Below are 25,969 nucleotides of genomic sequence, written 5' to 3'. Positions count from 1 at the left end.
GATGGGGCATGTTTACAATATCTGTCACTTTTTCGGGAAGAGGTGGGATATCATGGAGTTGGGTTGGGTTGTTTGGGGGAGGAGACCAGACAGTGAGGTCATCGGTCTCGTCGGATTAGGGAAGGGTGGGGAAGGAAGTCGGTCGTGCCCTTTCAAAGTACCCATCCTGGCATTTGCCTGGAGCGATTTAAGGAAATCACGCAAAACATAAATCAGGATGTCTGGACGCGGTATTGAACCATCATCCTCCCAAATGTGAGTCCAGTGTGCTAACCAGTGCGCCACCTTGCTCGGTGGGGATACCATGGTGTGATATGGTGTAGCAAAGCAACTTTATGTCTCCTTTTGCAAAAACGTAACACCATAGCAATTTAGTCTTTTGAACAAAGAGTACAGATGGTGAATGTGCTCCTCTTTGGTTTTCGACCATACTTACACATGTAGCAGAACACAAATGGAAAACTGTGCAGGCCCGTTTGCATTAAATGCTGCCTGATTTGGGCAGCGTTTTGCAGACCAAGAGGGCACAGTATTGTACTCAAAAAGACAGCTGTCTTTTTTGTCTTTCCGAGCCATAGGTATTTGTGAGAACGCCTTAGCATAGTTAACAACACTGAAATAGCAAGCAGCTTCTAGGTTACCATTAAAGTCAGCTACGTGAGCCACTGGGTACTGGTCTGTGATAGTGCAGGTATTCCAATCCCTGTGGTCTCCACAGATTCTCCATGATCTGTTTATCTTCTTTACCATTTGCAGTGGGGCTGCCCCCACACTATTTGATATTGTTACTGCTCCATCAACAATCATGTTATCGAATTCTTGTTTTGTTGCTGATGATTTCTCAGGAGGCAAGTGCCAAGATTAGAAAGCCACTGGCTGACCCAGTGTTGTCCTAATGTTGAGCGGGATGACTTCTACTGCTCTTGTCCAACATTGGATTCGTCAGCGCAGGCAACTCACACAGTAGCTGTTAGCCAAGGTCGTTGCTGACACGCAGGCTGCCTTGGAGAAGAAAGAGGGGAAAGAAGCTTCGCCACCCTCTGGCATGGTAGCACTGCACCGCAGGTGCAATAGTTGTTCAAGTGTTCCATCCAACTCTTTTTGCAGTATGGGAACTTTCCTTCGCTGTTTAACATTTTTGTCTTCTAATTCACGAGCAGTCGACCTATTCACAGAACGCAGTCCTTGTATATCAGAAATGTGTGCTTCAAGTAACTTGCAGATCTCTCCCAATTCCGAATGCTCGTTTGTCTTGTGTGAATGTGTGTCTGCTCTCTTTTCGTGTAACGCACACGTGTGCGCTCGCCATGGATATGGTAGCGATCTCAACTGCTCTATAACTGATATGGAAGACTCCAGTAGCTCGGAAATTTCGCACGAGCCGAAACGGCAGAATCTCGCAATAGAGCACCGACGCGGTTGTACTTTCGAGAGAAAGGTATTTGCACTAAGGATCGATGCGCTAAATCTGGCACAACTCAAAAATCAGCTCCTAAAATTGGCCAATTCACTTCAGCGATGAGAAATGTCCATGTAGAGAGGAAGTTGTCATCTAGTTCTAGAATTAGTGTTTTTTCCTGTATGTTCAGACTGCATAATTGTTGACAGCTGTGAGAAAAGAAACATCTTAATTTTTTCCAGAATTATTCGGCATTTTTGGATAAACACTTATTTCTGAACCAGTGTTAACTAGGAAAAGTGCACCAACGACTGAAGAGAATCGTTCAGCGTGACAGAAGTGCAACCTTTCTGCAAGTTGCTGCAGATTTCAATGCTGGGCCATCAACAAGTGTCAGTGTGTGAACCATTCAACAAAACATAATTGATAGGGGCTTTTGGAGCCGAAGGCCCACTCCTGTATCCTTGATGACTGCTTAACACAAAGCTTTACACTTCATCTGGGCTGGTCGACACGAACATTGGACTGTTGATGACTGGAAACAAGTTGTCTGATCGGACGAGTCTCGTTTTAAATATTATCGAGCAGATGGACGTGTACGAGTATGGCGGCAACCTCATGAATCCAAGAACCCTGCATGTCAGCAGGGAACTGTTCAAGCTGGTGGAGGCTCTGTAATGGTGTGGTGCATGTGCAGTTGAGTGATATGGGACCCCTGATATTTCTAGATACGACTCTGACAGGTGACACGTGATCCTGTCTGAACACCTGCATCCATTCATGTCCATTGTGCATTCAAATGGACTTCTGCAATTCCAGCAGGATAATGCGACACCCCACACATCCAGAATTGCTACAGAGTGCCTCCAGCAACACTCTTCTGAGTTTAAACACTTCCGGTGGCCGCTAAACTCCCCAGACATACATTATTGAGCATATCTGGGATGCCTTGCAAAATGCTGCTCAGAAAAGATCTCAACCCCCTCGTACTGTTACGGATTTGCGGACAGCCCTGCAGGATTCATAATGTCAATTCCTTCCAGCACTACTTCAGACATTAGTTGAGCCCATGCCACGTCGTGTTGCAGCATTCCTACGTGCTTGCAGGGGGCTCACCCAAATTAGGTAGGTGTACCAGTTTTTTTGGCTCTTCACTATATAATGGTAGTCAACACCTCAAGGTGGATTCACACTTGGCGGAACGTCACTGTTATGTCCATCACATCAAAATATTCTCCTCTGCAATATTGGCATTCACATACACCATCATTGGACGTCATTAACATTTCACTTTACGTCATGGTTTCTCAGGAAGAATGTTTCAGTGGGTTGTAGTGTGGCCTACTTTAAGTACACAGTGTGAACAAATACCAAAATATTCCACATGATTGCTATTGCAAAAAGGTCTCAATATCTACTGGAAGAAAATATTAAGTCAAAGTATATTATTTCATACACTTAAGGAATACGTTCCATAATACACGATACATATCTTGTTCAATGTGCTTTACTCACCAGAGGTAAAGCTGGTGCGGCATGCAGAAGTTTAACATATGATTTGTAACAAATTAACGATGAACTGCAGGTAGAAGAAATATATGTAAACTTAGTTCAAGTACATTAAACAGTCCATCTAGACATACCAAAGGAAAACCATCAGTTTCTGTCGAGGTAATATTGGACGCCTAAATCTTGAATTTCTCCCCATAATTTTAATTTGTACCTTGCTTCACAGGTAAAAAAATAGGTTGGTTATAGAACTACGACTCCTCCTCTTCCAACTCCTTGTAAAGACTGCGAAACTCTCCTTCATAGTCGGATTTTTAAACAAAATTCTTACCCAGGCTCTTTTTGCGCTCTGTTTATCATCATCAAGGGCAACAGCAATCATTTCAGACTGCTTTAAACAAAATTTTGGCATTTTATGATGACCTACCAAGAACTACGAAGTAGCACCTCCGGTGAGTATATGTTCGTTTGAGCAGTTGCCAGACAGCGCCAGACAACAGGCTGTACTGTGCATGTGCAGCTACGATGACGTAGGCAGCCCGTGCTTGGTGCTGCTCATACACTTTTCGTCGCATCTCTATGTGGAATTTAGTGTGTGGTGGGGCATCAAGTGACCATGTGCAGCCCTGAGGCATGTTGTTGAGAGGACGTAGGGAATTGCACCTGCAGCAATTGTTTTATCAATTCTACCCAGATAAGGAATGCAAATAAGGGAGCAGTTCTTGGCGTACTATTCATTTCAATCCTAGACTACACAACTCAAAGTACCATAACATATTGCTATGTGGTGCCTGACAGAATTTTTTTTTTCAGTTATTACTCTGCAATATTGTTATGTATGCAATATTTTATGTATTTCCAATCAAATTTACTTCTACACAGCACTGCAAAAAGCTAGTAAAAATATAAAAAAAAAACAGTTCTGTTATAGCTGTCAATATATTTGAAACAAAATATTTAGTTCAAAACTACTGACCAAATTTGCCTACTTAGTCAGCTTCAAGTCAATATTTAATTATTTTCGTACATATATAGCATTAAGAGATCTTTCAGTGTCATAAAAGGAACAGGACATCAGAGACTGCTCCAGCAGAATTTCATAAACCATACTAAAATGCTTCATTCCGCTCTAATTGCCCATTTCTCTGTCCAGATGCACTCTGAAATACCTGATATTCAGCTTTTCTATGTGGTTTTCGTAATACCAGTTTTCTTGTAGGCCCAGTACTGTATTCTCATGTTTGGTTCTTTAATATGGTATAATGCCATTCGTCCCAGAAAATGAAAATATGCACTTGAATTTGAACAAAGCTGAAAGTAACCAATAATGCGGAATGAAACACTTCGTTTCAAATAAACTAACTGCCTCAGCGAAAAAATTAATAGAAGCGAATTTCTCTACAAAACTGACAGAAATAGCTTCATTAAGACATTAATGGTTGATTGCTAATAGTGTGGAAATAATATAAAATCAGAAAATTGAAACTACTAACTTATTTTGGTCTTTCATGATTATGAGAATGTATATTAATTCACTTGATGGCTCCCAGCCACAGAAATCTGTTTTGTTTTCATTTGACGTGGGAGCTGTAAACGATGAGACCAACAATTACGAAACATATACATGGCTCACTTGGAGAAGGACCCCCCGACTATAACTCAGCTTGCTCTGCGCATGCTCGAATCTGGCAGCTTGGGTGCGCCGGAAAAATTATTCTGGGTAGCCTCTGGCTACTTGCTGCTACTGCTCATACGCCAAACAGCCACGCTTCAAGTAGCCAGAAGCGGGAGAAGACACTGCTCATAAACGAATTCAGCGCTGCGCCTGCGCACTAGCCCGTTCGCAAATGCTCAAACGAAAGAGTGGTGCTATGAACCAGCTGTAACGTCACGACGTCTTCTGACCGTCGATGTTCACAGACGTGACGGTGACGTTCCGACAGGTGTGAATCCTCTTACACATACAATAATCATCCATCGCACACAACAGAAATCTTAACACCATAGTAATTACAAAAGAACACAAAAATACGAATCATATTGTCCTATGGAAAGACAAATTTAGTTTTTATAACACAACTATTCATGACGCAATGATTACACTCGCTCGATATCGATTGTCCAATTTAGTCCGCCTTACATTGATAATCTTTGGTACAAACAGAAGTATATTTTTCAGATTGAGTTCTTTTACGTATAGCGTGTGCGGTGTGGTTATTAGGAATAGGGAATCGGAAATCATCTGTAAGTTTTATTTGTTAAATTATCTATATAGTGTTTTGAAGGGATTTTTGTATAAGTGTCTAGAGGATTAGATATCTCTGGTGCTAAATTGTCTGTTTTTAGCAGCTTGCTGCCTTGTTTAAAGGAACGGCCATTTGGTCAATTTTAGTTAGCTTATTAATTCATCAATGTTATCGTTTGCAGATTAACCATGAGGAAAATAATGAAATCGGGTAAAATCGTAATCGTCCTAAGTGGACGTTACGCAGGAAAGAAAGCAATTGTCTTAAAAAATTTTGATGATGGCTCATCAGATAAACCATTCGGACATGCTCTCGTCGCAGGCATTGATCGTTATCCCAGGAAAGTACACAAGAGGATGGGGAAAGCTAAGATTCACAAAAGATCTAAAATAAAACCATTTGTTAAGGTAAGTTCAAAGCGTGTGTTTTCAGTAACTGCAGTTAATTATGTCGTATATAGTGTTGAATTGAGAGAGAGTGCTCAGAGATGACGATTTGAGAGCACTTTTCTTCCCGCATGTATTTATATAAATGCCCCTTTTTCGAAATGTGGAGTGTCTCAGATACTTACTGTTCTTTAGTGTGTCAGGCATTGCATAGCGAGTAGACGACTAAATACGGGCATTGCTATTGAAATGTTGGGAAGTTGTGAATGTTACCTAGGATGCGCTATGAATCAAAGGCTTGCTGGTAATTTGTGTGAATGTGCAGACACCTACACCCCGCAGTTGACGAGTGCAAGTAAAATTTTCTCATAGCGTGTGCAGGATTAGATGTAGGTAGAAATTTCAAATTGTAGCTCTTTACACACATGTTGTGCAAATGCTGTTCCGTCCAGAAAAGTCTTTAAATGATCACTACTGCCCTTTACAAACTTGAAATTTGTCTTTTATAAAATTGTGTTCGAAGTTGTGCTGATGCTTTCACCGTATTTTAGAGAGTTGTGTATGTAGCCCATGTTGCTTAAATTCAGCCCGGCAAGGAGGCCACATTTATTTACAACTGCTAATTCAAAATACTGAAAAACTATTAGTTCATGTAGATATATACTGTGGAGTACTGCCTGAAATAATTTTCTGCCCTAATTGTGAATTTTCTACTTATCCGGAGAGAAGTTCATGGAATGGTAAACAGGCTGTGCCTCAAAGTTTCATTACTAACATTTGGGACCTATGGGGGTGTGGGTAACAGACTGGTAAAAGTGCACATTGCTTTCCTGTTGCTTTGTGCGATGTACAATGGGAATTCCACACTGTGAATTGAGTCGTATGTGAGTAGCTATCATATTGCTCATTTGTATACTTCATAAGGGAAGCTTCTTTTTTACACATCCAGCAATGTAAGCTGAACTGTTAGGTCCCACCCTAACTATTATCTTGAAATTTTCTACTTATATCAAAAGAGAAGCCAAATATCCATGACATCAAAGTTTATGAATATCACTAAATTGATATCCACTTTGTGAATCTTTGTAGATGTCAGTTGTTTGTGATATTTGAAAATTTGTGGTGGATTGGGACTTGAACCTGCATAAATTTTAATGTTGCGCAGCTGAAGTCAGTCCAGGTTCACTAAAATGTGAATGTTTTACAATATTTACAGCTGTAATTGTTAGCAGTGTCCCTTCAGGCAAGTGCTTGTCTTAAGGTCATTGCAATGTGGAGATTCTGCATAGACAGACATTGTAACCGTAAATAAAGTATAAATTTCATTGTTGCTGTTTTCAGTCACAGCAGTGTATGCTGTGTCATTAGGTCTCAAACTGTTGGCTACATCAGCCATGGACATGTTTGGGGATGAGTCAAATGTTTGACAACCAAGGTTATAACATTTTCATTGGCTTGTCATCTGTCACTCAGTTGATGCAACCAATGATATTTGTCAACAGCAGAAGGAGTGTGACACTGCTAGTACACTTCAGATGAATCATTCTTCCTTCCCATGACTTGAACTTTGTCTTGGTTTTTTTTTTTTTTTCGTAGGACTTCCCTGTGCACTCCAAGAGAATTTAATTGGTAATTTGTGTTCAGAAATACCACACTTCGTTTCTACATGCAAAGGTTGTGGGTGGTGGCTGCAGTAGGGATCTACGTATCCCTTCGCTGTTGTCGTTGTTACCGTGAGACACTGTTATACCAAGAGGAAAAGCGCGTCGATCTTAGAGCATGAGATATGACCACCTTAAGACATTGACAACACACAACGGTCACGGTAGCACCTCATTCCAGAATAGCTGCAGTAGTTAAGATCTACGAACTATCCCCTCTTGACCAGGTCTCCAAGACTTAACTCGTAACAAGATCCCTTCAAAGCAAATTGTCATAACGATAGTCTATAAAGGCTTCGTACAACGAGAAGAAATGTTACAGTGTATGGAATAATAACAGATACGACCAAACTGTCTTGTCTCTTCTGCTTTATTTAACATAACTTCATTCAGTTTCTTTTCGCATTCACCACTCATTCACCGAAACCCTTTGATGAACAGTTTTGGTTGCTTGACACCAACAGTCAATGATGATACACTTTTTCTCCTTTTTATAAATTGAAGCCCGCTCTCTGCGATATAATTAAAAAAAAAAAAAAGGTCTCAATACCGTGTCCCTCGTGAGATGCGAATAGACGTATCCCGGAATTGACCGCCCTGTAGGTGTACTCAGTTTAATGACCACACTTCGCTATCCACTATTTCTCGTAACTGAATGTCCATTTGTTAGTCTATTATACACTGTAGCTATTTAAAATTCGCCCCTATATTTTTCACAACGCACAATTAACACTTCTTTACTTGTTGTTTTTCTAAGAGTAAACGGAAAAAAAGACGCCGTATCATCGGCGTAGTCGATATAAAGCAAAACACCTTAATATGCCCAATTGTACCTCTTCTTATAGGATCGGCTACCTTACTCATTAATTTACTACATATTATTTCCAATAACACTAAACAGGTATCGCCGTTATATTTTAATTGTATTCAAAAGCATGTTACTTCTATTATGACCGACCAAATCGTAACAAATCGCGCGGCGTGCGTTTTTAACGATAACTTTACGCTATTCAAGTTCCGTTACAGCTATCTTGACTCGTAATGTTACAGGGAGATAATGTTAATATATTTCAATAGCAGACAATATAGACTGAAGACCGCTATTATTTCGTGATTTTTCATGAGTAACATTTTGTTATCTGTTTAATACCTTGTAGATTTTTAATACATAAAAGAATGTTCAGAAATAGGGTGCTAGACATCCATTTTAGAGACTTAATGTAAACTTCCTTCGCATGCCCAGATAATGGAATTCCACTTTAGGAAATAGAAATATTGAGGAAACTGTATTTTCTGTATCATTGACAGCAACACGCACTCAACCAAGCTCACGTCTTAAAACTTGAGGTGCTCCTAACAGGCAACCACTTTTGGAACTTGACATACTGTTATGCCTGTCACATTTAGCATGTAGATTTTGTCTCCTGTGAAATCTCCTTGAATAGTTTGTCCACTAATGTCAAAATATTCTTCAAAATTTGCTGTATTAAAACTTGAAGGGTTTTTAGGTTTTCATATGCTGACCTATCCAGTTGCTACTTGGTATGCCTAAGCCCAGCTGTTTGTATATTGCATTATTTGTAAGTTGGTCCATAATTTAGGTTAGAAGTTATAGAAATGTAAAGCTTAGGTCCTTAATTGGGAGTGAATATTGAAGTTGTATACTTGGATCAGTAATGTTTTGATGTTAATTTGCTGTTGTGAGCCTTCATATCTATTGCATATATGTAAAGCAAAGCATTCTATATAAATATGCTGGTATACTGTCTGGTATTTCTTTCACAACCTTTGCAGTTCTTTCCTTGTTCACTTCATTCAACTTTTACATAATGTTTACAGTGGTTAATTTAGATTAATTTGGTGGATATCTTTTGCCTCAGTGTTAAGAAATAAAAATTCAGCATTGGAAATAAAACTAACTTTAACTTTGTACTGTATGAAACAATTATCTTTGAATAGAAATCCTCTTACTGGTAATAATTGAGGAGGAACCTTTTACTCTGCTGTGAAATAGGTGTGCTTGTAGGTCAGAGATTCCAATGAGGGGAATTCAGACTGTTGAAAGGTACTTGTAGAGGGCTTATGAAACTGTCAAAATGTGCCATCCTCTCAGCTATACGGGGTGTCTCATAAATGTTGTGACAAAGTTCAAGGGGTTGTAAAGGATGTCTTCCGGTACAAATCAAGGGTAAGAACCCATGTGCAAAACATCAGCCAACAACGCGACAGTGTGTCGTAGGTGCAGGTGTGGTGTGTGCCACTAGACCTCCCCTTTGGCAGCAAGTGTGACTCTGTATGCTGATGGACCATAGGTGTTAAGTCTCGCAGTTTTGTTTGTTATTCAGTGATTGTGACTGATTATCACGATTGCCAGTGGAGAAAATTGAGCTAGATGAAAGCAATGGGAGATTGAAATTTGAAAAAAGTAGGGCCTGAGAATAATTTGTTTGGTATGGTATGGAAATACCATCTTAATTTAAAATGTTGTTGTGATCACATGTGAAATATCATTATTTTTGTAAATTATTACTTTGTCAAATTGTTTTGATTTATGTGTAATGGTTGTAGAAAATGACCTATAAAATGTTTATAGGTTCTGAACTACAATCATCTTATGCCTACACGATACACACTAGAATTGAATCTTAAGACATCTGTTAAGGACCTTAAGGACCCCATGAAGAGAAAGAAGGCGAGGTTTCAGACAAAAGTCAAATTTGAGGAAAGGTAAGAGAACACTGTAGTTACTTAGCAAATCGATTATTCGATATTTTGTTTGTAAATATTAATGCAAGATTATTTTTTCCAGGTACAAAGCAGGCAAAAACAGATGGTTCTTCCAAAAGCTGCGGTTCTAATTGTGTTTCCTGTGTTTTTGGAAATTTGTGTTAAATAAATTTGAAACCACAATTTGGTCTTCTGTATTTTTTCAAGTTTTAACTACTTAAATCACACATTTTACAGTATTGATTAGGTAGGTTGAGAGGAGTGTACTGAGAGATAAGTGCAGTGTGGCACTGCTATTGAAAACTTGCCACTGTAGTAGTGGCCTAATTTCAAGAAATTGGAAGTTAGTTGTGGATGTTGTTCAATTCCTCAAATACAAAGACAAAACATGGGTGTCCCAATTTTTTTATCCACGCAAGTTCTTAAAACAGATCAGTTTTCATTCAAAAACTGATACTAGTTTGACCACTGTATTTATTAACCCTAGGCACACCAAGCTGTTTTAGGTTACGTGGAGCACCAATCAAGGGCAAGTTTTGACAATGTTAACAGTAGACTATAATATAATCATGTAATACACACTTAAGTGATTGTTTCCAATGTGCGATCAATAACATAAGTATTGTTTGGAGCAAATAGGGTTTCCAAAAGTGTATGTTAATACACGTTCTAATTTTCTCTCGTGCAATGTTTAACAAGCAAGTGTTCAAAACTTCAACAATGAAAGTTCTTTTCAACAAGAAACATAATTTGTACTTGAATATAGGGCTGCCCAAAAATTAACAAATATAGATTATCGTATACTGAAAACTTTCAAGAAACACTTCAGTTGGAGAGAATTGTGACATTTAGAAATGAGACAGATGACAACAAGTTCAATATCGAGAAGAGTTTGAATAAGCATATGGAGACAGTACATAGAATTAATTAAAAAGTTGCCATAAATTTACTTGAAGAAGCAGTTCTCTGAATTACTGCAGTTACTTCATGCCAAGGCTGCCAAATAAAACTGGCAAAAAAAATTGCATTTATGGTCACAGGTAATACCAACCCAGGGCAAAATATGCACTTGAGCACAGAAGTTGTATTTTTTTTCCAATTTTAAAAATTTAGCCATGTGCAGGACACTAAGGTGAATAAAAATAGAAAGTGGCCAAAAATGGGATGTTCAGGATTTGTAATACAAAAGAAAAGTACCAGCAGTTTTTGCCCATGCTTACTGTTTAGGCTGTGTGTGTTCCTCAGTTATGTACAAGAGAAATTAGTGAAAAGGTATCAGTAAAAACTAATCAGGGTTGCCAGTAGTTCTGGAAATCAGGGAATTTAAAACGTATCAGGGAAATTTGAAAGAAGCATTGGAAAAATCTTGTTTTTGTCTCGGTAGCACGAAATTGATTGTTTACTGAGATGTCAAGCTGTGCTTCCTGGGTGCAGCTGAATATGTGGACTGCTTTCCTACTCTCTCATTCTTGGTGCTTCTCCCCTTCATACCCCTCCCCTCAGCTTGTATTCAGTGCTGCCACCACTGCTCTCTGTTAGCCAAGCAGCTGCTGATAAGAGGCAGTTGGCATCTGATTCTTAGAGATTGTTGACACAGCGCCCTGATAAATCGGGAGCATGAGTTGTGTGAGTGATTGTGTGCGGTCTCGTTTTCTGACAAAGGGCGAGATCAAAAATTTGGTTGCGAGAGTGAGATTCTTTCCTATTTGTGTGTGTCTGGCTCAGCTATCATCTTTGGCAAGTTGCTATCCATCCATATTGGTATTCATTCTCAGAGTATATGCACAAGTTATCTGTTGCATGGGTGATCACTGCAGCAGTCCCATTTCATCAACATGGTGTCTGTGACATGCCAATGGCTGGCCACACGAATGGGCTTCATGAGCCAAAACCGCAGGCCATTAATATGGGTATCTGTGACGGAACAGGCTTGTCGATCTGAAGCCCATACTTCCCCACTAATGTTTGGGCCTGGTCTGTTGAATCTACTCACCAATCTGCCCGCAGGCTGAGTGAGTGTCTGTGTGTGGTGTAATGTGACGGATTTTCATGGTTTATCCATGGACCCAGGACTATGGTGTTCCTTGGTAGGCCAGGGGCCTCGGGCGATGGATTTCAGGAATTGAGACTGTCTCACTGCAAGTGCATTGTACAGTGCAGCGTTTTTATAGACATTTTACGTATTCCAGTACATGTTGGCACTTTGAAAACAGTTTATATATTAGAAGGTATGGACAATAAGAAAATTGTGGTAGTCACTGGAAGTTTGTATGCTGTGTACTCGTGCATTTCTTGAAAGAAAATTCACAATACCTGTAGAATAACAGACATAACACAATGGGTAATAAGTGACAATAATGAACACAGTAGAACCGACATTTCGTTGGTCACATATAGTGTTGATTTACAAAACTCTTCCCCACCTTATACATTTCTCTGCAGAGGCCTACTTTTTTTGGGGGTTATTGAAATCGGTGAAGGTATTTTAAATCTGCCTTGCGACTCCAAGAAAATGTTTATTTTTTTCACCAAATGTTTCACTTTATTGAAATAAACCATTTGGCTTGCTTTCTCTGTCTAAAAACAGTTCATTACAAAAGGTGTTGATGTTAGTACTGATTTTTGGTCACATGTTTAAAAATACATTAGTCCTCACGTTTTTGCCAACTTAAACACTTTTTAATTACCTTCGAGATCTCAAAATTTGTCAGGGAAAGATGTGAAAACTTTTCTTGAAATCAGGGAATTTCACTTAGGGAAACTTGTGGGAACCCTGATTATTACCAATAGATAAAACATATATTGTAAAAATGGAAGCGTGAGCACTTGGTGAAAAACGTTAATAAAATGCACATCGTAAAAAATGAAGAGGCAGAAATTGTCAAAATACAAAAGGCTTAGGTAAGATGAAACTGAATTTGGCAAACATCTAAACAAAATATCTGGTATACGCTACTTGATATCTCAGTGGAAGCTCACTACAGCAAAAGAAGTATTTGATGAAAAAGGTGCCTGATGGCAGTGCTATGTGGTATTGAGGAAAACCTTTGATAGGCAGAAGTGGCAATACAATGTGGTTTTCAGTGACAAAAAGATTCTATTTATCTATTACATCACCCATTTTATTATGACCTCAACATTTCACAAGGCATTTATGCACTTTGCTGCTGAAATAATTTTAGGTCAGGTCTGCCGTGACAGTACAAAAACACTTTCTAGGTTTGAATAGATTTTATTGATACTATGAGATGTAATTTTAGATTTAATTCTAATACTGGATATGTAATAAAGTATTGTTACTTCTGTTGGTTGCTGAACTTGTTTTAAGACGAGCAAAATTGCAATCCTTGTTGCAGAGTAGTGTTGGTATGTTCCACCATTGTTTTGCCCACATTCATTGTTCAGTCCAAAGGTGTTTGACAAGCTGTGACCTAACACTAATATTGCATGATGTGCAAATCAGATTCATGCACAATTTTTGGAATATATGTTCATTGTGTACCCATGACCAGAGTAATAATTTATTCCCTGAATGACTTCAACTGGAAGATTGTGTAAAATATCTATTTAGTTGAATATTGTAGCAATCGTATTGGTGAGTCATGTAAGGTTTATCCAATTGTAAATTATGGTCCAGCCAATAGTTAACATGCTCAATAATATCTTTAGCTTATTGTTGCCATTTATTATTAAAAGATTACCAGAACAAATGGAAACTCTGACACATACTGCTGGGATCGTTCCTTTGAAAGGGCAGAGCTGCTGTCCTTCCCTAATCTGATGGGACTAATGACCTTGCTGTTTGGTGTCCTCCCCCAAATCAACCAACCACAGTGTCAGACCAATTCATTGTTAGGTTACTGGCAATCAACAGCAATAACCCGTTTGAGCTCTTAACTGATTCCCAATCGGAAGGAACCAACATGACAATGGAATCCAGTTCCTATATTATTGCTTCACAAAATGCCATTTAATTCTTCATATTAGTAAGATGGGTAGTAACAGGGATGTGCACCCTTCCCCCTGGGTGAAGTTTCCCACATGTAGGTGCGCGGATGTTGATATTGCCTGTCACATTTTTGATCAGCCTGAACTACAAATGGGTTGACACCATTCTTAGAATTAGGTACTGAATATAGTTACTGGTCATCATTGTTATTTAGAAACTCACTTCGTTGCCAAACCTGAAAGCAAGGGCTCTGGAGTGCCATTGTGGCAGATATCGATGGTAGGCAATGAAAACCTCGTAATGCTATCTTGTTTAATTTTTTTGTGGGATAAACAAAAAAGTTCCTTAAAAAATATAAGTTGCTACATATCTAACTATATAATAGAAGCATAGTTATTCACAGATGAGAGAAATCCATACGCTTTCAAATATGTTTGATAATGGAGTTACTGATTACTGGAAGTAGAGATTTTTCACAGACAGATGGAGTTAAGTGGTTTTCATTGCTTACTATTGATATACACTCCATTGCCTTACAGAGCCATTTCTCAGTTGCGAGTGGAATATGGCTGTACTATATAGGGTTCTGTGTATCTTGTGTAAATACATTGTTCATCATAAGAGCATTAGATTGGGATCAGGAACCTTCAGAACAAGCCCAATACCCAGCATCTTGAATGAGACTGGGGAACCATCTCTTTAAACATCAGGTTGAATGGCCTCTTATACATGCAAGATCCATTTCGGTCTTCGCAGGACACAAGTTTATTAACAAAAATTCAGATAGGGCAGTGCAGGAGGAGCAGGTCTAATAATGAATAAGAAAATAGTAATGAAGGTATGCTACCATAGATAATGTAGCAAACACATTGTAGGAAAGACCGGCATGGAGCCAATGTCCACCACAGTAGTAAACATTTATACGCTAACTAACTCTGTAGGTGTAGACTGAATGAATGTATGATAGAGGAAATTATTCAGGTAATTATGATGTTTTGTTGGAATCAGCAGTAGGTAAAGGAAAGATTGTAGGAAAACATGGACTGGGGGAAATGAATGAAAGAGAAAGTGGCCTGGTAGAATTTTGCAGGGAGTTATTTAATGTTCCTAACACTCGTTCAAGAATCATGGAAGACACTTGGGATAAAGAAATGTTTGAGATTGATTATATTATAGTAAGACAGATTTTGAAACTCAGTTTTAAACTTTAACATTTCCAAGGGCTGGTGTGAACTCTGGCTGTAATTTATTGGTTATGAACTGCAGATTAAAACTAGAGCAGATGCAAAAATGTATGAAATTAAGATGTTGGGAGCTGGATAAATTAAATGATCCAGAGGTTGAAAGTTTGTAGGAGCATTACGCAGCACTAATGAAATGGGAAAAGAGTACAATAAAAACAAATGGGTAGCTTTGTGAGATTAAATTGGGAAGGTAGCAGAGGATCACATATGGAAAAGTTTAAGATCTAGTAGAAATCTCTGGATAGCACAGGAGATACTGAATTTAACTGACAAAAGGAGAATGTACAGAAAATTAATCTGGCAAAATGGTATACAATGTCTAAAAAAATTGGACTGACAAACTGCAAAATGGCTAAGTAGCAACAGTTAGTCATGTAAAAGACTAGAAACATTGGAAAGATTGATGCGCCTACAGGAAAATTAAAGAAACCTTGAAGAAACAGGTGTAAAAATATGAGAAGCTCAGATGGCAAGCCAATATGAAGTAAAGAAAAGAAGTAATATATAGGGTTGTGTAAAGGGAACAAACTTGTGGGCAACATTAAAAATAAAAAGAGGAAGTAGGTTGAAGATATGGTACCAGGTGGAATTTGACATGGGATTGAAAGACATTAATGGAAACAAGGCCCCTGGAGTATACAACATTCCCTAAAAATTATTGAGATCCTTGGGGAGATACAAGAGACAGGTGAAATACTCTGACTTAAGAAAGAATGTAATAATTCCAATTCCAAGAAAGGGGTGTGCTAACAAGTGTGAATACTACCAAGCCATGGTCACAAAATACTGACACAGATTATTTACAGAATAATTGAGATAACTTGTAGATGATGACCATGGGGAAAATCAGTTTGCATTCCAGAGAAATGTCGGAAAATGCAAGGCAATACTGGCTCTGTGACTTAGTTTAGGAGACAGCTGAAGGAAAGACAAACCTGAGATTACAGCATTCGTAGATTTAGAGAGAGCTTTTGTTGTCTGGAGTACACTCTTTGAAATTCTAAAGGTAGCAGGGATAGAACACAAGGACCAAAATGTTTCTTACAACATGGGCAGAAAGCAGACTGGAGTTAGTTGAAAGGCATGGAAGAGAAGTTGTAATCGAAGGCTGTGTAACAGGGTTGTAGTCTGTCTTCAAAGAGTTGAGAGTTCAGGGAGAAGAAATAAGAACTGGTTTTTGCTGAAGATATTGTAATTCTGTCAGATGACACAGCTGCAAGAGCAGCTGCACAGTCTTAGAAAGAGATTGTATAGTGGCCAACAAAAATGAAACAAGGGTAATGGGATGTAGTTGAATTAAATCTGGCTATGCTGAGGGAATTATATTAGGAAATGAGAGATTAAAAATAGTGGAAGAGTTTTGCTATTTTGGTAGCTAAATAACTCATGGCCAAACTAGAGGGGGGTATAAAATTTAGTCTGGCAATAGCAAGAAAAGCATTTCTGAAAAAAGGAATTTTCTAACATCTGTTATAAATTTGTTAAGAAGTGCTTTAAGAGGGTATTTGTATGGAAGTGAAACATGGGTAGTTCAGACAATTTTATGAAATGTGGTGTTTTACAGGGTGTCAAAAAAACTGGGAACATTTCCACAATCTAATAAAACTAGAAGTGATGAAAGAAAGAAATTGCATTCATAGTAATTGAAACCTTACAACTTCACCATTTACAAAACACTGATGGCATTTATCATTTTCTAAAAATTACGTCCTTTAGGTGGGGTCATCCTGTACGAATACATTCATGAAATCTGCCGTTGAGGTTCGTCATTGACCACTGCAACATCTCAGCTGGGCTACTGTGAATTGCATCCCGAATTTTCTGTTTTAACTCGTGCAAATTTTAAATCAAGATGATGAATTCTGTGAACACACTCCCGGGACTTTCCAACCACTGCTGCTTGCGTACGAATTGAATGCTGTGGGCTCTGCAAGACAGACACGCGTACAACATCAATGTTCGTTGGAGAACGCACACTTCTTGGCCGTCCTGTTAGTTTCTTCTCGAGGGCAGATCCAGTCTCTTCAAAGTTGTTAATCCAACATTTTATCGCGTGTTTTGAAGGAACTGCATCATGGTGTCCTAGATTATAAAAATGTCAAAATTCCCTCTGTGCTGCTACCAAACTATCACTGTTTTTATAAAACATTTTTATGGCTAACCCACACACTGTTCTCTGTTCCACAGAGCCATGATTACTGAAGTGGTGGACTCGTTGTCACAAACCCGCAGTGCCCATAGCTGCCACTACTCATTTCAATCATTCCCATTATTCTGTGTCACCCTGTACAAGAATGCTAAGGATTAAATGGGCAGATCAAATAATTAAGGTACTGAACTGAATTGGGGGAAAATATTTATGGCACAATTTGACCAAAAGGAGGGGCTGGTTGATAAGGTACATTCTGAGGCATGAAGGAACAGTCAGTTCAGTAATTAAAGGAAGTATGGGGAGTAAGAATTACAGAGGGAGACCAAGACTTGAATACAGTAAGTAGGTGACAACAAAATCTGAAGGGGAAATATGGGAACCAAAATGTCTCTTAAGGCTAAAATGGCAGACACATACATAAAACTTGCAAAATCCATGTGGAATGAACCTGGAGCAGTGTAACATACATACAGTCATGTGCATTTTTAATTTTGAGTACTGGACCATTCCTTTTCAGGACCATGGCAGAGTAACATGCTCACTACTACTTTGTTGCATACAATTAAACAATTATTTGTGCGTATAAAATAGGTGATGGTAACTTGTTTTGGAGTAGAGAAAAATAAGCACATTATAAACAAACTTGTAAATTACCTGGAAAAGTGTTTCCAGAACGAGATTTTCACTCTGCAGCAGAGTGTGCGCTGATATAAATCTGCCAGGAAGTTTCATACCTGGAAAAGTGTTGAACTGTGCTGTCACTCTCTTACATGTACTGACAGTGTAAGACCAACTCCTGAAAGTTGTGATAATGGGGTCAAGCTGTGTATAGACTAGCCAAGGCTGTCCATGGTATAAAACTCGGCTGTTTCGTATGCATAACATCTAATACATACATAGCGGCAGTCTAAACTAACACAGTAATTCCCACCATAAAGTACAGGCTTGGGAGTATATATAAGTTGGGACGGAATTAGACTTGCATTCACTAAATAATGGGCATCATAATGTATGAGATATGCTTGCATAGCATAAATTTAGATAAAATAATTTTATCTTCCTAAATGACAATTGTACTAAGTATACTTACACAAAAACTATGTGGTTTCTCTACAGCACTCCCATTCCCCAATTTATGTGTGTGTTGAGAATTTGTGAAACATAAGTGATGTGATGAAGCCACTCCTGGAAGCCTGGGTGCAAAAGATTAGCAGCAGAGACAATGAAATTAAAATAATCACTTAATAAATGGATGGAGAATACGGACACAGAAGAAATGAAACATCTAATACAGCAGAGCAGTAGAGAAGTAGTTGAAGGTGGTTTGACGAACCCTTTGCCAGGCACTTAACTGTGAATTGCAATTTGTCGGCCCTTAACAGACACTATACGCCTTATTTTTCTTGCACACGCCTATTTTTGTAAATCGATAATTTAGTTCATGCCCACAGAGCCTTTAATGTAGAATTGTATTCAAGCCAGAAACTTACATTTCCAGATACAATACACTGATGATGGCACAGGAATTTTACCAATAGTGCTAAAAGAAAACCTTCAGTCCAAATAGATGTTGCATTTCTAAAATGGACAACAGCTTAAAGTTTTGACATGGTTTCCTTTTTTGATTATTTTCCACACTAAACGTGTAAAATAAATACTGCACCACTAGTTCTTGCTAACTAGATCCAAAGTATTTAGGTGTTCGAATATATTTAACACTTGGTGTACATCAAGGTAGAATGAAGCACGTAAATAAGGACATTAATTACATAAGACTGCTACCAAGAAAACTGACACACCACAGTTTTGGTGAGAGAAAAGCTTGCATCCTTAAGGTTATTCATAGCAAATGTGTAACATACTGTCATTATTAATAACTAGTTACATTAGAAGCACACATACAAAGGAGTTACTAATTGTCAGAGTGTCTAACACCTTGACTGCCACCGGCAGACCTTGCACAAAGTTACACAGTGTGCCTGCCTGTGCACACACTACATCCTAAGAAATATTGGACTAAACAAAGTGAAGAGTGAGGCCACCAGCAGGTGCACAGTTATGTGAATCTTTGCCGTGTCCACTGGCAGTCAACATGTTAAATATCTACACCTATAATCTGCACACCACTGAAGTGCATAGTAGGATACTTCACATTGTACACTTTCACAAATCGAGTGTGAAGAATGGGCGTTTAAAGACCTCTGTGCACACTGTAGATAGTCTAATCTTGTTTTCGTGGTTCAAGTCATAAATCATGTGCTTGTATTTCAGCTTTACCACAAACAAACAAAATACACTAGAATTTCTGCAATGTGTACTAAGTATTCTTGGGACCCACAATTTCCTGTTTATTCCAAATCAATATCACCAGAAATATTTTGTTTAGTGTACCTTTTTTTCCTAATCAGACCAAACAAATCCTACAGCCTTGCCAGCCTACCAGATTACACATACATTATTTGCTGTGAATAGGAGGCCACGCCTCCATTTATGGCTCAGCCTACTGACCCATTCCATCAGTGTCTGAGCGTGTTCTCAGACTTGCAGATTGCTAGGAGTCATTGTGTTCAGTGCATACTAACAGTTCCACATGAGGTCTGCTTTTCACACAAACGCAAGTTGCCATTTCTGATTCCTGTACAGCAGGATATACAGGATAGTAACAGGCTTTGAAGAGGCCAAAACTGCATCTTAACAGTTATGAAAGGAAAAAGAAAATGGTAACATTGCCAATACTTTTGTTATGTAAACCAAATAACAAAAGTCCTCGACAGAATAAAAATAATGAAAGGAGTAATGGCGGACACTTACTGCATATTTAAAGTCTTGAACAGTTGACAGGCATGAGCAAGTTTGAAAATGTTGCTGAGCTTTCAGACTGTGACATACTTTGGATGTGTGTTTGAATTCTGAATTGTGTTAAAACAAAGTGCAATTCATATTGCTATATTATACATAATAGTGAACACAAAAATGGCAGCTGAACTAGATAAATCACGTTAATGTCAGATCAGTGATCTACAAAAGTTGTGTGTTCAACTTTTGCAGCACTACATTCAGCTGCACCACACATTAAATGCATGTCTGTAACTTCCTGTAATGAATATGCTCCATTTTTGATAACCAGTCATGAACTGTAAACACACTTCAAATAACAGTGGTTTGTTTTGCAAGGCAGAGTGGCCCCATTGTTATTGCAGATGATTGTTTACAAACTGCTTAGCTCTCGTAACTAAGTGGAACACAGTCTTAACAGATTCATGATATTGTACCAACTGAAACATTCATTTTCAGGGTCTTATTCCTGATCTCAAAATATTTAGTTTAGGATCCTGTAGTGTGTGCATAATTGTGCCTACAGGTGTGAGACACACTATGGAACACTCCTAAGGAGTGCTGAACAAAACATTTCAGCTGTTGCAACACTGAGGACATTTTGCAGTAATATACCTCCAATTATTTTCAACAATTGCATGCAGTGTGTGTGTAATTAGGCATCAGTGAGTTGTCCACCATAAAGTACAATTGTTGCATAAAAAAAGTTAAAACATTGTGTGTTTTCCCTGGCCTCATTAACAAAGAGGAGCCTGCTGATAAGAGTCAACAACTTCACTTAAAACCACAGATACCAAAAGTAACTGGCAGAGAAAGTGCTCTACTTAGGAAAGAGAGAGAAACTTTTTTTCCACAGATAATTTTGATGCTACTGGAAAACGAGTTTTAATGTTGTTATAAATGAAGGCTTTAAGAAAATGGGGAACTAAGTGCCATTTTTCTTTGGTTAGTACTTACTTGTAATTTTCTAATTCAGACTAGGTTTATATATTTAACTGAAGACATATTACACTGTGCTCAATCATTAGAAAATAGAAATTAAATCAAGAACAGTAAAAAAAAAAAAAAAAAAAAAAAAAGTCAGAACACGGGTTCAATCTGAGTAATACACAAGTTTAATACAGCACTCTTGAAATCCATTATTACAATGATATTGGAATAATAAAAACATTCTAAACATGGCTCGAATTTTCAGATATGATGCTTTCATAAAACAGTTTGCCTTCAGGTTCTACCAAAAGTTCAATCATAGTTTTTAAACCAGTCTTCTTATCTTCTGTAATATATGATTTGCACAGCAACATAGGCAATACTGTCTCTGCTACTTTCTTTTTGGTCACACCTTTCTTGAGAACATTAATCTCAAGCCACTGTTCGAGTTCACTGAAGGTCCATTGAACCATGTTACCGGTACTAGAAGTAACTTTTATCCATGAAAGTTTGCTGTGTTAATGGAAGTCCTTGCTGCTTTTTAATGACAAAAAAATCAGCTTAGCTTTACATGTTTACTTTAAATGGATTTGTCACTTTCACATTTTTATAATAAAATTTAAGTCTTCTGGAACATTACATTTAGTAAGTCTTCTCAGCTTTTCAATACTGGCAAACTCACAGTCACAGTTGAGGAAGGTTTCCCCCAACTACAAACTTATGGTTTACTTCTGTGTAAATTTCAATGCATGCTAAAAACACCCACAAAAATATCACTGTTTTATTTTTATTCTGCCCACAGCAGTTATCACTCTACATTGAGTTTGTCTGTAGATTTAATTTCTCTGAGGGTTCAAAAAACACAGGATGCAACTTCATTCCCTCCCCTACCTGATATTCCTTCATGCCACATATTCAACATACTGTTGTTACTGTGGAAATGGATCCAAAGATTGGAATTTGAAAGTTGCTTTACAGAGTACATGATAGTTTGAGTTAAGGTCAGTAAAGACAGTACTTTTTCTAATCAAAAGCAAATGTCACACTACAGCTACTAGGAATCTTAGGAATCTGAGAGTCATTTAACAGGGTGTATACGCGGACAAAGAAAAAAAATACACTTTCTCCTGGGTAAAAACATACTTATTCCCTGAATGAGATTTTCACTCTGCAGCAGAGTGTGCGCTGATATGAAACTTCCTGGCAGATTAAAACTGTGTGCCCGACCGAGACTCGAACTCTGGACCTTTGCCTTTCGCGGGCAAGTGCTCTACCAACTGAGTTACCGAAGCACGACTCACGCCCGGTCCTCACAGCTTTACTTCTGCCAGTTGCCCGCGAAAGGCAAAGGTCCCGAGTTTGAGTCTCGGTCGGGCACACAGATTTAATCTGCCAGGAAGTTTCATACTTATTCCCTGTTAACTGACAGTATATTTTCTCTCAGAACTGTAGAACTTATCAGTTCTTTGAATGGTTCTGGTTTTATACGTGGGCGTAGGATTTCCTGGCGCTTTTGAAAACAAAACACGGGAAAAAAACACGTTTGGAAAGCTCTTTGATGTGCAGCAACATGTACACTGCATAGTTTTGTATTACGAAAGAATTCCACCAAACACCACATGCTACTTTCGGAAGCATTGAAATCAAGATCACTACGCTCTTTGTAAGCCAGTCAAGGCAAATGTCACGTGATCTCGCCAGCCAACGACGGCAGGTATTCAGAGCTTAGGACACATATGTTGTCAGCCAATAGCAACATCACTGTTAAGTAGCGCGAACATACAAACAGGAAAAGTTAATGGTTTAAATTAATATAAATAGTGTTGCTACATGAAAGCCAAAGTTTTCACATATAATATTGGTCTATAAGATTAATACACAGCAAGAGAAGCTAAGCTTTCACGTATAATGTTAGTCTTTTATACGCGTATTACAATTTAAGATATATCACACAAATGTGCCAGTAAAATTTTTAATAACGACATAAATGTCTGATCTTCTGGGCTCGAAATTCATCTAAATAGGTCATCATCAAAGACTTGATTTTTAAATGAGAGTCAAACACTGTGATTTAAGAAATCCATTGTACATTCTCGCACATATTTCAACTTGCGTAAAAGGAAATTTTCTTTAAAAGTAACACTTTCTAAACCACCAATCGAAATATTTTCCCGCGACCTGTTAGAAATAGGTTCGTTTCAGCAGTTGCCAGGGAGCGCCAGATGACAGACTTCACCGCGCTTGAGCAGCTATGATGTCGTAGGGAGCTCGTATGTTCGTACGTGTAAAATATTAAAAGATCCTACATTATGTCATAAAAGAAACAAGACATCAGAGGATACTCCAAGAGTATCGGAATTTCATGACCCATACTAAAATGTGCACATTCGTATGTCCAGATTCCCAGTGAAGTAGGCCATGACCTGATATTCAGCTTTTCAATGTGGTTTTCGGGATGTAAATTTTCTAGGAGTCGAGTACTGTGTTATCTGATGTTTGGTTCTTTATTATGGCATAATGCCATACATGCTAGAAGATGAAAACGTGCTTGAAATGCAGCGACAAGTGTATAGAATTTAACACTTTCTTTTCAAATATATTGTCTGCCTCAGCGGAAAAGATAAATAAAAGAAAATTTCTTTAGCAAAACGACAAAAATAACTTCATTGTTCTGGAAGGCAATTAATGCTCGACTATCAGAAAGGTGGAAATAAAATAAACTCTGAAACTAATAACACATTTTAGCCTTACATAATTATGTGAATGTATTTTAATTCGCTTGACAGCTCTCGGCCACAGAAATCCGTTTTGTTTTCATTTGAAGTGAAAGCCACAAACGAAGAGGAAACAGAAAAATCACTAAATGTAAACACGGGTCATGTGGAGAATACCCACTTCCCCACTATAACTCAGACTGCTCTGTGCATCAGCCCTGGCTCTACGATATTTCCGAATCGGGGCAATATAGATAGGAATGTGTTTCAAAGTAATATGAATAATCGATAGACCAACGTGCACTGGATGCTAAGCACTTTGTGAAACTAGGTTTTTCCCCCTCAAGAATATGAATTTGCCCCCCTCCCCATTCTGGGCCTGCTACGCATGCATGAATCTGGCAGCTTGAGGGCCCCAGTAAAATTTTTCCCGGTGCGACTGCTTACACAGCCAACAGCCACATTTCTGTAGCCAGAAGCGGGAGAAGGTGCTACTCAACTACGCATGCGCACGATCCTGCTAAAACAAATCTTACGTAAACAGTTGTGACGTCACGCTCATCGGACGCAATTTGTTCCTACGAAGCATTGCATGCTCTTCCTAAAGCCTTTGACACATTTTGCTATTAGCAGACACTTGTACGAGCACTGTGTATGGTGCATCTCCTTTGCAATTTAAGTTTTTTTCTCTCATTCATGTTTTATTGCTGCAGTAGTGGGATACAGTGATATTCTTACCAGTCAAAATTACAAAAATTTAACTGAAAACAAAAGCAATAAAAAAATTCCCGGATTTCCCCTGCATGAAAAAATTCCCCGGATCGTATACACCCTGTTTAAAGTCATTTACAATTTCTCTTTTTGCTTTTTCAGCTTTCAAATGGTGAAGTTTGAGTTTGTTTCTGAAATCTGTTTTAGCTCCCAGACTATGTTGCAATTTGGCAAGATAACAAATGGCATGTCGTACACGTATCTGTTCTAGGTTGCTTGAAGGATAGTTTACTGTTGAAATTATTATTAAATACCAGATAATAAGAATGGCATGACACTGCTGCCAGGATATGGTGGGTTGCTTAAAAGCATCGTACAACCTGGATATGTTTAATTCCTGTGAAAGACATGTCTCCCCTAAATCCTTCCTCCCACCATGGCTTACATCTCTTGGTAATGATTGTATGTACTCAGACAAAAGCCTTGTCATCATGGGTATATTTTCAATCAATTTTCTTATTGCCCCTTTTTTCAGTGTACACTGAGTCAGCAGTCTGCTTGATTTTTACTAAGAGCTGGCAACTTTTACTGGGATAGGAAAGATATTGCTGAAAGTATTCTTACAAAAGTGCACAATTCATCTTCACCATTTGGAACAGTGTACATTGCAAATGGTACACTGTGTACTTTATATATACCGGAGTAAAGCCTTAACCATACCTGCATACCTCCAAAACGTCGTCAGTTCATGGCCCCATGGTTCTATAAATCTCAAAGAGACAAAATTTTTGTACGTACAGAAAGATGCACAAGAAAATTAAACATGATTCAGATGAAATCAAAAGTTTCACAACAATAGGAACATGAAATATGGAAATTTCTTGCCCTGAGCCACCACTGTTAACAATCCAAATTTTCGGCACATATACTTTGTACCAAGGACATTAAATTATTATAGATAACTATTATACAGAAGAGTTTCTGTTTATGGAGTCTCTCTTCTAATAAATGGCACTGGCCATTCTTACGCTATGGTAACATTAAAAAAATTTCTTATACTGTTTAATGCTCTCATTTGGAGCAGGATAATTTCACAGTATGCAAATCATTCCACATGTGTACAAATGTTTCAAGGTTAAATAAAATACAATCAGTAAGTAGCTTCATTAGTTACTTAATAAAGAAAGTGCTATACAAGAAACTTCAGTATTGTGGTGTTTCGAATTATGTGGAAAGTAAAATATTAATGCAAATTTTAATATAATGTATAAAATCATGCATGATACGCACAAAAACTACAGAGACTTTTCACCTTTACTGGCATATGAAGTGCAAATAATATGGTATTAGAAATATGAAAGTGTCGGCCAACCATCTCTTATTAACTCTCATTAACATGCTTACCAGTTACATACAAACTGCACAACACTGCAGTACACAGTATCATTCATGATTATTATTATCATCTTTATTATTTTTTTACCCTTCACAATGCAATATGTTATA

The 25,969-nt window shown here is 38.1% G+C and overlaps 1 protein-coding gene across 1 annotated transcript; it reads left to right on the top strand.

The window, feature by feature from the left end:
- The first annotated feature begins 5,032 nt into the window (after window positions 1-5,032).
- LOC126474169 (60S ribosomal protein L27) lies at window positions 5,033-10,111 on the top strand. Its single transcript, XM_050101628.1, has 4 exons — window positions 5,033-5,152; window positions 5,336-5,561; window positions 9,795-9,928; window positions 10,011-10,111. Exons 2-4 carry the CDS (start codon window positions 5,343-5,345, stop codon window positions 10,057-10,059), a joined length of 402 nt encoding a protein of 133 aa, XP_049957585.1. The 5' UTR covers window positions 5,033-5,152; window positions 5,336-5,342; the 3' UTR covers window positions 10,060-10,111.
- Window positions 10,112-25,969: the final 15,858 nt, after the last annotated feature.

The sequence above is a fragment of the Schistocerca serialis genome, chromosome 4 (assembly GCF_023864345.2).
Source record: "Schistocerca serialis cubense isolate TAMUIC-IGC-003099 chromosome 4, iqSchSeri2.2, whole genome shotgun sequence".
Lineage (NCBI taxonomy): Eukaryota > Metazoa > Arthropoda > Insecta > Orthoptera > Acrididae > Schistocerca > Schistocerca serialis.
This window is presented reverse-complemented; position numbering and strand designations above follow the sequence as displayed.